A 15,444-nucleotide genomic window follows, 5' to 3' on the forward strand; every position below is an offset into this window, starting at 1 on the left:
GGGACAATAGAAAAATGTGGGAGAGCCACAGGTATGAAGGGATTCAGAGGTTGGCTGGGGAAGAGAGCCGGGGTGATGGGCACAAGAGAGACCAGAGGAGGGTGCCAGAGGGCACCCATGGGGGAGAGGGGGGACGTGGCTGAGGAAGATGGAAACTGGGGCAAGATCAAGATGGGGAAGGGACCGGCAGGGCACAGTGTGGGTGCGAATTGCGGGGCGTTGGACTTTGGTGTGTGTTGTGAGCCAACAGGCTCCAGGAGAGGATGTGAGAACAGCTTGTTCCACGTTCCCATGCTGGTGGGGGGAGGGCCGTAGGGGGAGAGGATGGGGCCTCAAGAAGGGCGGAGACTGGGAGAGTGTCTGGAACACTCTAGAATTTTTAGATGTGGAAATAGCTGGTCCACCTCCTCTGGAAAAAGGATATATACCCGTTTTGGAAAAAAATATATTTTTTGTGGGGGAGGGGAGAGGCTGAGTCAGAGGAGCATCAGGTTTTAGCTCAGAGAGGGAAGACTCCATGACAGGTAAGTAGGTGGGGTGGGTCAGGAAGACCTAGCCACCTGGCCACCCTGTCGAGAGGCTGGGCCGCTTCTCAGATCCCGACTTCCTGCAAGAGTCCAGGCTTTGGATTTTCACGTGAAATTGTGAGATTCAGGAAATCGGTTGGACCGTGATTCCCAGGTCAAACCGCAAGCGTTTCACCAGGGCAGATGCAGATCGAGGCCAGAAGTTTAAGGCCTCTCCCTGCCTAGGAGAGCCCTTAGGGGAAGGCCTGGCCCAGGGGTGAGGTCACCTGACACCCCCACCTCACTGTGCTCCCCCCTGACCTGGAATCAGGGGCTGATTTGCACCCGAAACCACCAACCAGATGACTGGCAGTGGGAGGCCTACACCCACCGACGGGGGCGGGGACATGCAAATAAGCCGGCTCCGGAGGGTGTGGCCTGGGGAGGCCGCCGCCAAAGGAGGCAGGGGCCCCTTGGTTGTTTCTGAGTTCTCCCACGAAGGGCAGATTTACCAAGCTGGAAATCCGGCTTTATGGACAACCTCCAGATTTTTAAAAGTTTGACCACTAAACCTAAAACCACCACAACTCCGTGGGCTAGGTCTGCCTTTCTGGCTTCTAGTATAGGACTTTTTCAGTAGAAGCTCTCTTTTTTAATTTAAGGACTTTTTACATTCTCAGTGTTGGATTCCTGTCATTTGGGTTTCAGGGAAAGGAAGTCTGCAAGGCTGATTCTTAGGGAAGTGTGTGTGTCGGGGGGCGGGGGGGAGAGGGAGAGAGAGAGGGAGGGAGATGGGGTTTGGGACAAGGGGGATGGGGGAGCAGGCTGCCGCTGAACCACACCCTCCCATCAGTGACTCCAGGCAGCTGCCCAGCTAGTGAACACACAAGCCATTTCTATGAAACATTTATTTCCTTTGAAACCTCCAGAAACATGCCAGAAAAATCTCAAGACAGGGATAGAAAAAAAAAAAAAGACAACAAAGAATAAAAAAATCCAAATGAAACAAATCAACATATGAAAAAAACCCTGCTATCTTCAAGCCTTCAGATTGAACACTAACCTCAAATTAAATAGATTTGTTTTGCAGAGATTCTTAAAAAATAACAGAAAACAAAACCAAAAATCATAATTTACACTCGTTAATGTACATGATTAGGTCCCCAAAATGATTCGAATGATCTGAAGAGATGAGGAGAACTTTAAAAAAAAGGGGGGCAGCCTCCAGGTTAGGGTCGGAGGAAAGGGCAGTGGGGAGGTCCTGGAGAACCCTTCCAAAAAAGGGGGTGGGGAAGAGGGGCAGAGATATCACAGTAGTTGGCCAGGACTGAGGACCAAACAGGCCCCCCCCTGAAGCCCTCATCTCACACCACGGGTGAGGGACAGGAGATGGCAGATCTGAGGGCTTCTTGCGAGACTGCAGCGTGGCTGGGGTCAGAGGTTGATCACAGGGAGACAGGAGTGCCCTTTTCTCTTGTCTGGCTGGCCCAGCCCGGCACCTCCCTCTGTCCTGTGCAGTCCCAGAGCCCCCTGCCCTGAGGTTTCTGGCCCCAAAGAGAAAGCAGGGGGTGGGGTGCCTCTGGACAAGGGCTGGGCCACCTGCTGCAGGCTTCCAGCCCAGAGGGTGCTGCTCGGAGTCAGGCCAGCTCCCCCTGCCTGGGGCCTCCCTAAATGGGAAAGCCCGCCCACCTGGCCACCCTGACTTTATCCCTCTGAGTCCTCCCACTGAGTCCCAGCCCACGGGGGACACACCTTGATCCTCAGCTTGAGGTTGGGGGAATCCACAGATTGTGGCCATACAGACTTGTTCTGGCGCAACTCTACATGAAAAAATAAATATATATATATATATATATCTTTTTGTTTTTAAAGGAAAAAAAGAAACTCTGTTTCCTGGGTGAACAGCGTAGTACCACTCTGGCTCGGCTGCCTGGCCAGCTGCCCCTTATTGCCTTTAGAGAACCAGCGTCTCATGGGGGGGTTCACAGAGCAGAGCACTCCCCGGGGAGCACAGTGAGGGTGTCTGGGCGTCCGCTTGCGAAGGGAGAACAAAACCAGAGAGGAGATGAAGGCTGTATTCTCTCCAGCCCTGACCGGAGGGCTGCGCGGAGCCCCTCCAGGTGCCCGGAAGAGGACCTGGCTGCGGGGCCGGAGCTGGCGGGGCCTGGGGAGGAGACACCGGGCTTCGCCACCTGGAGCCAGGGCAGCAGCTGGAAGGCGGCGTGGCCCGGGTGCTGTGGCCTCTGGTGGTCGAGGGGCGGATAGAAAAAAGACGGTATAAATGGTCCCGTGTGTGCAAAGAGAGTTTCCCCTCAAAGAAGTCGACTCTGGATGCTGGGGGTTTCCTCTCTCCATCCGGGGGTCCCAAGAAAAGAATTGAAAGTCTAACAAAGTGCTCCTGGCTGCTTTTTTGGAAGAATAAGGTTGGGGGGGTGGATACTTACTGTCCGTGCTTTTTGGAGCTAGTGCACCGGGACTGAGACCCCTGGCCAGTTTCCACACAGGCCTTCGTCTCTCGGGGCCTGGGGGGAGCACGGGCCACTTTCACACTGATTTTTCATGCAGGGGGCTTGGCCCCGCGAGCCCAAACTCTGTTGCACGTGGTGAAGAAACCTGGCTTGTGGACTCCTGGAGCTGTGGGGTTTGGACACACACCCCTGCCCTCCCTCTCCCCTTCCTACAGCTTCTGATGGCTTGGTCCTAGGAAGAGGCTGGATGGGCCCCCTGGGGGCGGTGTGCGCACGGTCCAGTCCCCAGGGACCACAGGTGGGCAGTTCGGAGGGAGGCCTGAGACCACGTCACCGGGCGGGGCAGGAGGACCATGAGCAGAGCACAGCTCGCGGGTTTCCGGGTCCACGAGGAGGGCGGCGGGGCCCCGGCCGGGTCGTCGTGGTCACAACTGCCGCTGGGAACAAGCCAATGGAGACGGGAGAGCGAGAGCCCGCAGCCGGCCGGGCAGGGGCGGGGGGTGGCTCGCCGCCTCAGAGCTCCTTCTTCTCCCGGCAGAAGATCTCGGCGAACTTGCGCAGCTGCTCGCTGGCGGCCTGGGACTCCTCCTGCAGGCGCTGGTTGTTCTGGCGCAGGCTGGCCACCTCCGACTGCAGCACAGCCTTGTCCTGCTTCTCCTGCGGGGCGGGGCCGGCGTCAGGACAGGGCCCCCTGAGCCAGGCGGCTGGGGGTTCGAGCCCCGGTCCTGTGTCCCAACGGCTGCGTAACCGTGGGCAGGCCGCCTGGTCTCGCTGGGCTCTTTCCTCAACTCTTCCAACACAGACCTCACCCCGTTTTACCCTCATGGCCATCCAAGGACTTGGGGACTGTTAGCCTCAGGCTGCCTGTTGTACAGGCTCCCTGGGCCTTTCTGAGACGCCCTTCCAGGATGTGTCACTTCGAAGGCCGCTGACTTGTCCAAGGTCATGCATTATTAAATGGTGGGGTGGGATTTGAACCTGGGCCCCTAGGATTCCTGTGCTTGAGGCTGGCACATTATACTCTGCCACCTTTTTGTTTTTTGCCCGGAAGTATATAAAGCAACAAGTAGAAGTTCTCTGCTCTTATTTCACTCCTCATTCTTCTACACCCTGGAGGTAAGTATAGTGAACAATTTGGAACGTTGCCTTCTAGATAACCCTCTGACCTGCAGATGTTAATTTTTTTTTTTTTAAGTATGATGATGTTCTAGGAAATAGTTCTGTAGCTTGCTCAGTTTTTACTTAAGTTACTGGACTTCTTTCGTATGTTAGTAAATCTATGAATTCCTGCCATTATTTTAATTGGTTGCAGAATATTCCACTGCCTGGGTGTCCTGTCCTTTATGTAACCATTCTCCCATGGAGGGACAGCTGCACTGGCTCCAATTTTTTTATTGCCAACAGAGCAGCAAAGAGCATCCTTGCTCACGGATCTCTGTACCTACGCTTGAAATTCTGCTGGACAAATTCCTACAAGCGGGACTATTAGATCAAGGTAGACAATTAGATTTTTTGATAACTATCGTCCAGCTGCCCTCCAAAGAGGCGGGGGCCAATGTGTTCTTCCTCTGAGACTGTAGGAGGGTTTCCTCCATGTGCTTCCCAGCCTTTGGCACGGTCACTTTCTACTCTTTACTCAGACTACACTCAAAGCTGGGCAGTCTCCCCTAGAATGGAAGGGGTCGGGTGGGGACAGAGGGTGCAGCCTTGCTGCCCACCCCGAGCGCCGAATATCCGGGACGTGGAACAGGGAATGTGCACCGGGAGGGGTGCCTGCCTGGCGGCCTCACCTTCTGGAGGTCGGTGTGCAGCTGCTTCAGCATCACTTCCAGCTGGTACACCTTGCCTGTCAGGTCCAGGGGCGGCTCCTCGCTGGAAAGACAAGGGACAGGGTGAGACCCGAGGCCCACCCGGCCCCGGGAGGGTTCCAGAGGAACGACGGGTACAGGACACTCTGGGGGAAGCCGGAAAGGAGCCAGCCCTCCTCCCTGATGCACTCTACCCAGAGAGCAGATCGGCGGAGGTGGACAGGGCTGCGGCAGCCTGTCAGAGGCCGTGTGTGCGGCCACCCTGAGGCGTGCCTCCCCCCGGGCCTGGACCACGTGTGTGCTTTAGGTGTGAGCACCTCACATGGAACAATACCAGAACCTGCCTCACAGACACCTCCACTGAGCACCTGGCCGACCTGGGCACCGTGGCTGCCACAGGCAACCGAACATGAGGACAGGAATGGGGTACACGGACAAAGATGACGACAGTGACCCCGTGACAGAGAGCCTGCCCTGCACTGGACACAGTCTCAGTCTAACAGAGCTCCTCGCCTAGTGTGGTCTGGGAGGGCACCATGTCATTACCTGCCAGGCAGAGGAGGATGCCCTGGCTCAGGTGGGAACGCTGCACCCCAGAACCCAGCCCTGGCCTGCCCGGCCCCTGCAGAGGAGAGCAGGCAGCCCCTTCCTGTGGGACTGGTGGCTCCGCAGGGCGCTGCAGAGGTGGGGGAGGGTGAGAAGGGGGAGGAGGACTCAGCCCTCCGGCCTTCTTGTCCCTTTCTTCCCACCAGGGTCCTGGTTCCTGGGGGCCTGCGGCTGCAGGGCAGGTGGGAGAGGGTCAGCTCAGGGGCAGAGGGAACCCAGGAGCTCGCTCAGGGCCCACAGTCCTGCCCTTCTCACAGCCAGCCTGTTCCTGCCCTCACTGCACTGGCACATCTCTAAGTGCCGAGTTCCTGTGATTTCAGTCGGGCGGCATCTTTGGTGGAGGTGGAGATTTAAAGCCAGTGAAAAGAGTGGTGTGAAGAGGAAAAAAAAAACCCACCCAAAACCAGGAGAATCAAAATTTCCCGCGAAAATTGCTAAATTTGCCCATCAAGTACAGTGCACGTCTGAGGTACGCCTGCATGGGGAGTGTGCACACAAGTGTGGAAGGTACTATTTAAACCCACGGACATGCAAACATGCCATTGCCGTCCCATCTCCCTCCTTTTAATTGTCTTCTCTGCGAAGCTAGTGTGGCCCAATCTGTTGCACTAATGTGCGATGACCCATGTGAGACGTCTGTCTCCATGTCCTCCTCTCCCCGCGGGAAGCCTCATGCGGGTGGGGCCTCGGCCTCCGTCAGCGCTGGGTCCACAGCTGGCCCAGCGCGGGCCGCCAGGGGAGAGGCAAACGGGAACTGTCAGGTGGCCATCTGCATAATTCCGGGATGTGCAGAGGACACCCAGGGGCAGACAGAGGGGAGATCAAAGGCAGGGAGGAAGGGATGGGGGAGGACGCAGCGGGGGGCACTACTCAGAGGGTTTTCAAAGTTGGAGGTCAGCTGACCATATGGATTACGTCTCCATCCAGGACGGGGCTAACCCGCACTTGGTCACCTCACCCGGGGTGTGGGTTACTCCCAAGTCCGTCAGGGCAGAGGAGCAGATGCCCCTCGGCTAATGGGAGGGGGTGGTGGGGGATGACAAGCGGCGGCTGCCTCCCGGCTGTCCCTCAGCTGCCCGGGGCCCCTCCTGGCCCCTTCACGGGGCAGGCCTGCGGCCCTCAGGGCTCAGGTAACTTACCTCATGGTAGGGGTGGTCCTGGGGGTTGGGGGCCCCCTCTCCAGGCTCAGGTGGCTGTGGACAGGACTGTGTGCAGGTGGGACCTCCGGGCTCAGAGCTGGGTCATTGAGGGAGAAGAGTGAGACAGCTCTTTGCACTGCCAGGCAGAGAGAGGGGAGAGGGGAGAGGGGTCAGTAGGGCTCCCAGCGCCTCCTCCCTCTGCACCCCCGCCCCACTGACTAACCACCTTTTCCTGCACACCTCCCGCCCAAACCTCTGCGATACTTCCAATCACTTTTTTTTTAATTAAAAAAAAATTTTTTTTTAATGTATATTTTTGAGAGACAGAGAGAGCCCAGGCAGGGCATGAACAGAGAGAGAGGGAGACACAGAATCCAAAGCAGGCTCTAGGCTGTGAGCTGTCAGCACAGAGCCCAATGCGGGGCTCAAACCCATGAAGTGTGAGATCATGGCCTGAGCCGAAGTTGGACACTAAACTGACTGAGCCACCAAGGCGCTGCATGCCCCCCCCCCCCATCACTCTTGTTAGATCATGCATGTAGGATGGGCTCCAACCAAAAAAACAAACCAAATGACACTAACAACAAAATCCCATCCCGATTCTGAGCAAGACGCTGGACCCAGTGACCAGTTCACGCAAAATGCAAGGGACAGGAACAAGTAAAAATGGCAGTGTGACAGAGGAATCACCCACATTCAGCATAAATGACCTGGTTTCATCAACAAACAAATGGTATGAAAAAATGGCCAAAAGAGGATGAGGTTGAAGCTGGGTGGTAAGTACATGGGGATTCATTTACACTGTAGTTTTGAGAAGATCTGTGAAACTTCAAAAGCAGAAAGAGAAGACAGAGAATAAATACCATGTATGCTGAAGAGAGAAAAGAAATCACAGGGCCTTTAAAGCTCAATTCTCAGGTCCAAACCTAGACCCGTTGGGTGATCTGCATTTATTTTTATCTATCTATCTATCTATCTATCTATCTATCTATCTATCTATCTATCTATCTATCTATCTTCGAGGCTTATTTATAAGAAAGAGAGAAAGAGAAAATGCTTGAGTGGGAGAGGGGCAGAGAGAGAGGGAGAAAGAATCCCAAGTAGGCTCCAATCTGTCAGCTCAGAGCCTGATGCAGGGCTCAGTCTCGGGGGGAAATGAAGTGGCCGCTGGGGGAGGGGGCTTTGGCTGCCCCAGCCCCTCCCAGAAGCCCGTAGCTGGGGGTCAGTGTTGGGACAGCTCTGCCTTCCAGACATCTGCTGGCATCTGAGTCTCCAGGGAGAGGCCTGGAGCTTCCTGGCTGCTTCCCACAGAACCAGTGATCCTGGCCCAGGACGCCAGACACCCTGGGGGGGTGAGGGGGTGGCCCCGTGCCTGGCACCTCCCCCTGCATTCCTCCTGGGACATGGCCCCCACACTCCCCTTGCACCCCATCAAATAAAGAGCCCATTGCTCAGGAAACCCAGGGAATGAGGGCCCCCAAAGGCAGCTGTGAGACCCCCTGGGGTCCCTGTGGAGACCTGGAGAGGACAGCTGATAAGGGCCCTCAGATTCTCTTCCTGGATCCTTAAACTGGATTATGCAGGTGCCATAAATGGTGACACTCATTTAAAAAAAATTTTTTTTAAATGTTTTATTTTTGAGAGAAACAGAGTGCAAGCGGGGGAGGGGCAGAGAGAGAGGGAGACACAGAATCCGAAGCAGGTTCCAGGCTCTGAGCTGTCAGCAGACAGCCTAACGTGGGGCTCGAACTCATGAACCACGAGATCACGACCGGAACTGAAGTCGGATGCTGAACCGACTGAGCCCCATCGGCGCCCCCCAGTGACACTCACTTGTGTAAGTGCAGGGAGGCTGTGAAAATTCATTAATGCTCACAGCCACTTTGCAGTAGGAACATCATCTGACTTTACAGATGAGCAAACTGAGGCAGCAGAGGCTGACTGCTCATCACAGTGCTCACTAGTGGCAAAGCTGGGTTCAAACCCAGGCAGTGGGCTCTGCTTTCCTTTTTAACTGCGCCTGACCTCTCCTCCCTCAGGAGGCCACCGTGCCTTCACCTTTCACATCCCATGTTGGGCCCCATCTCTGCCCCTCCTTCCCAAAGTCCTGGACCCAAGTAACGTTCAGCCCAAAACTATCAGTGACTTGTGATGGGAGGGGAACGCCAGCATCTAGTTTGTGGAATCAGTAAGTGAACCGATGATAACCCCTGATAGGGGATATCAGGGAGGACCTCCTGGAGGAAGGACGGCAAAGCTATAGTCGAAAAGATGAAAAAAATAAGCCAGAAGAACATGTCTGTGTCTGTTAGGGATCATTGTAAGTCCCATTTTACAGTTGAGTAACTGACTCTTAGAAAAAGAAAGCTGTTCCCTCAAGGTTACATGGGAAGGAAATGGCAGAGGTTATTAGCTGTCTCTTGTTACCTGTTTTTCCTTTTTCCAGAATAACAAGTCCCAAATTTTAGTTGGGCACATGGCCTCATTTCCCAGCCTGCCCAGAGGCTACTAGGTGGGGCTGTGTGTGACACTTTGGCCACTGGGAAGTAAGTGCAGGGCGAGCATCAGGCTTGGAGACATCCTTAAATGGAGGGGGTGTGTCTTCTCCCCTGCTGGGCGGAACTGGACACGATGGCCAGAGCTCTGGCAGCCACCTTGGACCGTGAGGGTGAGGCTATCTGGAAATGGCAGAGGGTTCGAGCCTGCACCCTAATGAATTTCTGGATGTGTCTCACCAGGCCCAAGCCACCTGCCTCAGGACTTTGTACCTGCATAAAATCTTGCCTGTTTAAGTCATTGTTAATTTGGGTTTTTGGTCAGTTGCAGCCAAAGCAAATCTAAATACAATTTGGGTTATTACAAGTCTGCCTGGTGATATCACATAAGGCACTATCTGTTGAGGGCTTGTTCTGTGCCTGACGTGTTTTACACACAGTTTCCTGTAATCCTCACTATAGCCCCAGGCAGTGGGCACAAGTCACATTCTTGCTTTGTAGTTGAGGTAATGAGACCAGAGAGACAAAGACACTTGCTCAGGATGGCACAGTGAGTAAGTGACAGGGCAGGATGTGAACCCCGTTCCCCCTAATTCTGGATCCTGAGCGTGTCCCACTTCAAACCCCCAAGGCCCTCCACTGACCCTTCTAGAACAGAGCAGGGGGTTGGTAGGGATCGGGACAGGTTGGGTGGAAGGTGCCTACCTTCGTATGCCTTAGCTGCATTTACCAGGCTGGACCACTCCAGGCCAGCGGCCGTGTCAGGCAGTGGCATCATGCCGGGGTCAAGGCGTCGCAGTGGCCGGTCCCGCCCGTCGGCCAGTGAGAGCTCCGAGGCTGAGATGGTGGCTGGGTAGGAAGAGCGGAGACGAGAGATGGGAGATAGGGGTGAATGACAACGTGAAGGAAGCAAACTTTCTGTAGTATGTAACATTATGGAACTGTTACAGCACATATGATTTGTATAATTATTAGAAGATGATGGACGCCAGCAGGTAAGGGGGTGAGAATATCAAGTGGGGACAGAGTGAGCGGGACAGAGGAGTGGGAGGTGAAGTCAGAGGTGATGGGGCTGGGCTGTGTGGGGCCTCGTGGGTCAGGGGGACTTTGTCTTCTGCTCTGAGTGGGATGCAGCCACAGGCGGGCTCTGAGCGAGGAGGGACGGGACTTGACAGAGGTGTTCACAGGCCCTCTCTGGCCGTGTGTGGAGGACGGACCGCGCTGGGGTGGGGAGCAGGGAGACCGTGAGGAGGCCGTCGTGGTCCAGGAGGGAGAGGCCAGTGGACAGGACGGGTGAGGCTGTGGGGCGGGGGGTAATCAGCTGTGGGGGTAGTTCCTGGATCTATTTTGTACATGCAGACGACTTTCCTGAAGAGGGGAGGTGAGTGAGAGCCAGAGAAGGGTGCAGGGGGGCTTCAGGATTCGGAAGCTGGCCCTGAGATGGGAAGGCAGGGGACGCGCCTGAAGTTTCTGGAGGACCCGTGGAGGACACGGCACCAGGTCGTCACTGTGGACAGTGTGTGGTCGTGGCAGGGTCACCATGGGGAGAGCTGCTAGATCCTTGTGTTGACAGGCCGGACAGACAAAAGAGGTCCCTGGGAGTGACAGCACCAGCAGCTGCATTTGCTGCAGCCATCGGCCGTGTCCCACGTGCCGGCTGTCGGCTCTGGGCCTCAGGCTGCTAAGGCCTCACAGCTGCCACAGGGGAGGGGACAGGGGACCGCAGTGGGGCACCGAGAGGTCAGGAGGGGACCCAGGCAGGGTGTGCCATGGGGATCATCTCCCAGCCTCACCTCCAACTGGCCAGGAGGGAGGTGCTGTTATGACCCCACGCTGTACTCAGAGCAAGACGCTGCGCCCACATTCACATTGTCTGGTAGTGGCAAGTGCCTCTGGACCGCGTGGCCGGACACGGACCCAGCTCTAAGCCCAACCTCATGAGGCTTTGGGGTTTATAAGGTCCTTGTTAATACTCCGTTCTAAACCTGCTCTTTGGTCCAGAGGTACAAGCCTGACTTCTGATGGATTAAAATGCTTGCTCCAGGGGCGTCTGGGTGGCTCAGTCGGTTAAGCAGCCAACTTCAGCTTAGGTCATGAACTCACAGTTCATGGGTTCAAGCCCCGTGTTGGGCTCTGTGCTGACAGCTCAGAGCCTGGAGCCTGCTTCAAATTGTGTCTCCCTCTCTCTCTCTGACCCTCCCCCACTCACACTGTGTCTCCCTCTCAAAACTAAATAAACATTAAGAAAAAAAAATTAAAAAAAAAATGCTTGCTCCAGATGGTTGAATGCTAACAAAATAATGGATAGCTAGGGGCACCTGGGGGGCTCAGTCAGTTAAGTGTCTGACTTCAGCTCAGATCATGATCTCATGGTTGGTGAGTTTGAGCCCCACATTGGGTTCTATGCTGACAGCTCAGAGGCCGGAGCCTCCATCAGATTCTATGTCTCCCCTTCTCTTTGTCCCTCCCCTGCTCATGCTCTGTCTCTCAATAATAAAAAAATAAAAAAAAAAAATAGCTAGTGCTTTTCCTGCATATCAGGAATTGTGCTGAGCATTTTCAACACATTAATCTGAGTCTCAGTTTAATGCCGTAAGGGGTAGATTTCGTCTAGAGCTGAGATCAGGACTGAGTGACAGCAGACTTTGGGGAGGCTCCATCCCAATGACACAGGACACAGCCCTCGGCCAAAACCCCTGGGGACACATCTCCGAAGTCAAGACCTGTTTGAATCGGAGAAAGCTGTGCAGGTGCTATTACATACACACCCAGAAGGGCTGGGCAGCACCCCATATCCAACACACCAGCGTCCTGCAGTCAAGTTCACCGTCACTCGCACCAAATGGGGTAGAGAAGGACAACAAATAAATAGCCTTATGTCCGTCTGGGTTGGGTGTGGCTGCTCAGTGAGCTTGGCTCAAATTTCTGCCTCGCCTCTCGGTTTTAGAGTGTTTGGGGTTGTGAGTAAGGGATTGCGGGGTGGACCCGCCCAGGATGGTGCATGGGTTCTGACGGGGGCCGTGGGCGCGGTGCCCCCTTCGTGGCTGGATGAATAAAAGGATGGTGAGTCACACCCCTACACCCCCTCCCTCCAAAAGCTGGCAGACTAGGGGGCAATCAGGTAAGAAAACAAACATTCATGAGGCCACCTGCCTGGTGCTGGATGGGAGCTGGGGAGCATCTGCTGTGAGGCCTCATCCTCAGGGCCCTCCAGACTTATAGGTGACCCCCGGATACTTGGCCGACAGTCCCCTGCTCTGTGGGGGACACCCAGTGCCCCACCCTCAGTACCCAGCAACATGGACGATCTCCAGTGCTGGCTGTCCCCCCTGCCCCCCCGCCAGCCCCAGGGGGCCTGCGCTCACATTTCTTCTCTGGGAAGCCATTGCCGGTCGCAGTGCCACCGCCGGAGCCGCCGCCGGGTGGGTGGGGGTGCTGGTGCTGGCGGCGGGCGGGCAGCGTGCTGGAGGGGAAGGCGCAGGTGCTGCTGAAGAGCACGTCACTGGGCAGGCCTGGCTCCAGGCTGGCGGGGTTGGCGAAGCCGGGTTCCCGCCGCCCGCTGCACAGACTCTCATCTGACAATGTCCGCTGCAGGCTCTTCTGCGGGGACTGCTGTCGAGACAGGGTTGGTCAAGGGCCGCAACCACAACCTGGCTCGCGGTCACTGTCCTCAGAGGCCATCTTCCCGTCCTGGACGGCTGTGCTTCTGACCCACCCAGCATCTGTTTCTGCCCCTTCCTGCTCAAAGCACCCCAGGCTTCCCCTGGGGATAGCTCCTCCCCAGGGTTCCGTTCCTCCGGAGGCCAATGCCTCCCTCCTGCTCCAGTAAGGTTAGGGAAGGCAGTGCCAGGTATCGGTGGGGACCACTGGGGACACAGGAGACAGCAGCCAACCAGCAGCAGGCGGGCACGAGAGTGGAGGGAAGCAGACAGTGTCTAAGGGAGCCTGATACTCCCCCCGCCTTTGGGTAACAAGAGCCTGAATTTCCCTGCGAACCCTGCCTCCACTCTTGGCCCGTGCAGTTTGGGAGGGGAGCAGAGGCTGCTTCCAGCCCATGAGAGAGACACGAGAGCCAGTTAAGAGCACCCCTTCCCAGTCATACGAGCCACCTGAGTGTGGAAGAAACGTCCCACGTGCCCGCCGAGGCTGGCTTATGTTGCCACTCGGTCCCTGACCAATGTGATGGCCCAACCCCTGACTACGAGGCCACACACGCCCACACGGGGCTGGCAGTGCCGCAGGTGGAGGCTACGGGCAGCGGGGGAGCCGGAGCGACTGTGGGGGGGCCCTGTCCTCCTCCCTCGCCTCCCATGACCGCCTGGCCTGTGGGACCGCGCGCGCCTGTGTGGGGCGGCCCCCACGTACTCCCGCATCCCTCTCCTGCTCCGGCGCCAGGTTGTCCATGATGATGAGTTTCTTCAGGTCGTCCTCGATGGTGGATTTGTAGTTCTTCCGTGGGGAGCGGAGGTCTCGGAGGGACGCCCTCAACCGCGGCTGCCCGAAGACATTTTTCGTGTTGGTGTCCACCTGCCTAGAATGACAGGAACGGGGTCAGAGGGGTCTTCGGGGAGCTGCTCTCAAAGCAGTCCTGACCTAAGGCCGGCTGCCACTGCCACCGGGTAAGGGGTCACAGCCTTCTCCATGTCCCCTGGTGATGGTGAGCTGGGGGAGGGGGCAGCATTCACTCTCTCCATTCACTGTCCTGCAAGGGTTTCTATCTCCTGGGAACCTGCTCTGGGCCACGCCTTGTTCCGTGTTCGTTCACACAGCAGCGAACATGGCGCTGACCCCAGTCTGGGAGACCGACAATGAATAAATGGACAGAAGTCTGGGGGGAAGCAGGAGCACTCCAGGAGGAGGGAACAGCAGGTGCTGGGCTACGAGAGGCTCAAGCCTGGTGAGTGAGGAGTGGAGGGGCGCACAGTGGAGCGGTCTGAGTGAGGGGACAGGGAGGGAGGGGATGGACGGTGTGAGGGGAGGTCTGGGAGGGGACGGGACGGATCCTGCAGGAACGAGCCACAGAGGAGCCCTGGGACTGCATCTGAGGAGCCTCTGAGATTCTGAGCTTGTGAGTGTGAGGTCCTGATTCGTGATTTTTCAGAAGGATCATGCTGGTGGCTGGATGGAAAAGTGACCCTTATGGAAATGGGGCCGAGAATGGGAGGAGGGAGACAGTGAGAAAGTTCCTGCAGTTGTTCGGCTGAGAGATGAGGGTGGCCCAGACCAGGACTTCCAACTGCAGAAGACAGATGGAGTCTCAGGGGGTCTCCCAGAGGGACAATCTCCTGGGAGTCAGGTCCCCATGGGTAAGTGCTGGGCCACGGAGAGCAGACTTCTGGCCAGGGGCCCCAGAGTCCGTCATCAGACGTCTGTAACTTTGGTTTCCTCATCTGTCATGTGGGCTAAGAGAGTCCATGAATCATGGGGTGGCTGGGAGGATCCAGAGACGAGGCACCTGAACCCTGTGCAGGGCCCTTGGGCCCCTGATAGCCACCATCCCCACTCTTCTACTGGGCTTCCCTCCCATTCCAGAAGTCACTCAAATCACCCATCTTCTTCAGCACCCAAAGCTGACCCCATACTGCCTTCCAGAACACTGCAGTCTAAAGACCACTGAGGCACAGCCTAGGGCTAAAAGCAGGAGCCCCAGAGGTGGACAGGCCTGGGTCTGAGTCGTGCCTGTTGAGACCACAGGTACCACCCTCTGACCCTCTGGAGAGTGAGCTGAACTCCCAGCATTGTAGGGATTGCTGGAAAGTGGCGGCTGGCACCCAACACAGCCAATGCTTGGGAAGAATTTCCAACTGCTTACTGGAGGCTGGCCCGAGCTGCGCACACTCCTGGGCTGCTCCCCTGCCCCCTCTGCTGGCCCCACAGGCCGTCATCCTCTGGCTCCCCTCGGGTTCCCCTGGGGCTCCGTGGCCTCCACTCCTGGCACATCCCCCCAAGGCTTCCGCTGGCTCTCAGATTCTGGCCCAGCCTTTGGGCTTCAGTCTTACTTTCCTGGTGAAAACTGGGTCCCTGACCTGAGGTGTCACCAGGAGGGAAATAATGACAGCTGACAGCCCCGCAGTGGGTACCGGGCCCTGTTCACCACCCTGAGGGCTCCATGCACACCAACTTGCTGAATCTGCACAGCAGCCTCCCCGAGAGCCACTACTACTGTTATTCCCATTTTACAGATGGGAGACTGAGGTGCAAAGAGACTAAAGTAACTATACAACAGGCGTCCAAAGTCCCACAGCTTGTGCAAGTAGAGGAGTCAGAATTCTAGCCAAGGCCATGGGTGTTACCACTGTACTTGACTGCTGTGTTTGTATCATAGACATGGCCTATAAAGGATGCACAGTATGTGGAACACAATCGTGTTCGGTTTAGTAACAGTCTTCTAAATGCAGAAGAAAAGTTGTGGGAGAAATTAT

At 56.3% G+C, this 15,444-nt stretch overlaps 1 protein-coding gene across 3 annotated transcripts in view; it reads right to left on the reverse strand.

Annotated features, from left to right (window-relative positions):
- Nucleotides 1–1,399: 1,399 nt before the first annotated feature.
- The window catches only part of SIPA1L3 (signal induced proliferation associated 1 like 3), a 249,248-nt gene continuing 235,203 nt past the window's right edge, over nucleotides 1,400–15,444 (reverse strand). For 2 of the 3 annotated variants that reach the window (XM_039217712.1, XM_039217714.1), the window contains exons 17-22: nucleotides 13,388–13,553; nucleotides 12,388–12,634; nucleotides 9,728–9,871; nucleotides 6,528–6,663; nucleotides 4,765–4,846; nucleotides 1,400–3,631 (exon numbers count right to left, since the gene is read on the reverse strand). In XM_039217712.1, the coding sequence (XP_039073643.1) occupies nucleotides 3,488–3,631; nucleotides 4,765–4,846; nucleotides 6,528–6,663; nucleotides 9,728–9,871; nucleotides 12,388–12,634; nucleotides 13,388–13,553 (919 nt within the window). In that variant the 3' untranslated portion in view covers nucleotides 1,400–3,487. The remainder of the gene's footprint in view (nucleotides 3,632–4,764; nucleotides 4,847–6,527; nucleotides 6,664–9,727; nucleotides 9,872–12,387; nucleotides 12,635–13,387; nucleotides 13,554–15,444) is intronic. The other variant, XM_039217715.1, reaches the window with a different exon arrangement.

Source organism: Hyaena hyaena, unplaced genomic scaffold, assembly GCF_003009895.1.
Source record: "Hyaena hyaena isolate Hyena2069 unplaced genomic scaffold, ASM300989v1 scaffold_721, whole genome shotgun sequence".
In the NCBI taxonomy this organism is placed as follows: Eukaryota; Metazoa; Chordata; class Mammalia; order Carnivora; family Hyaenidae; genus Hyaena; species Hyaena hyaena.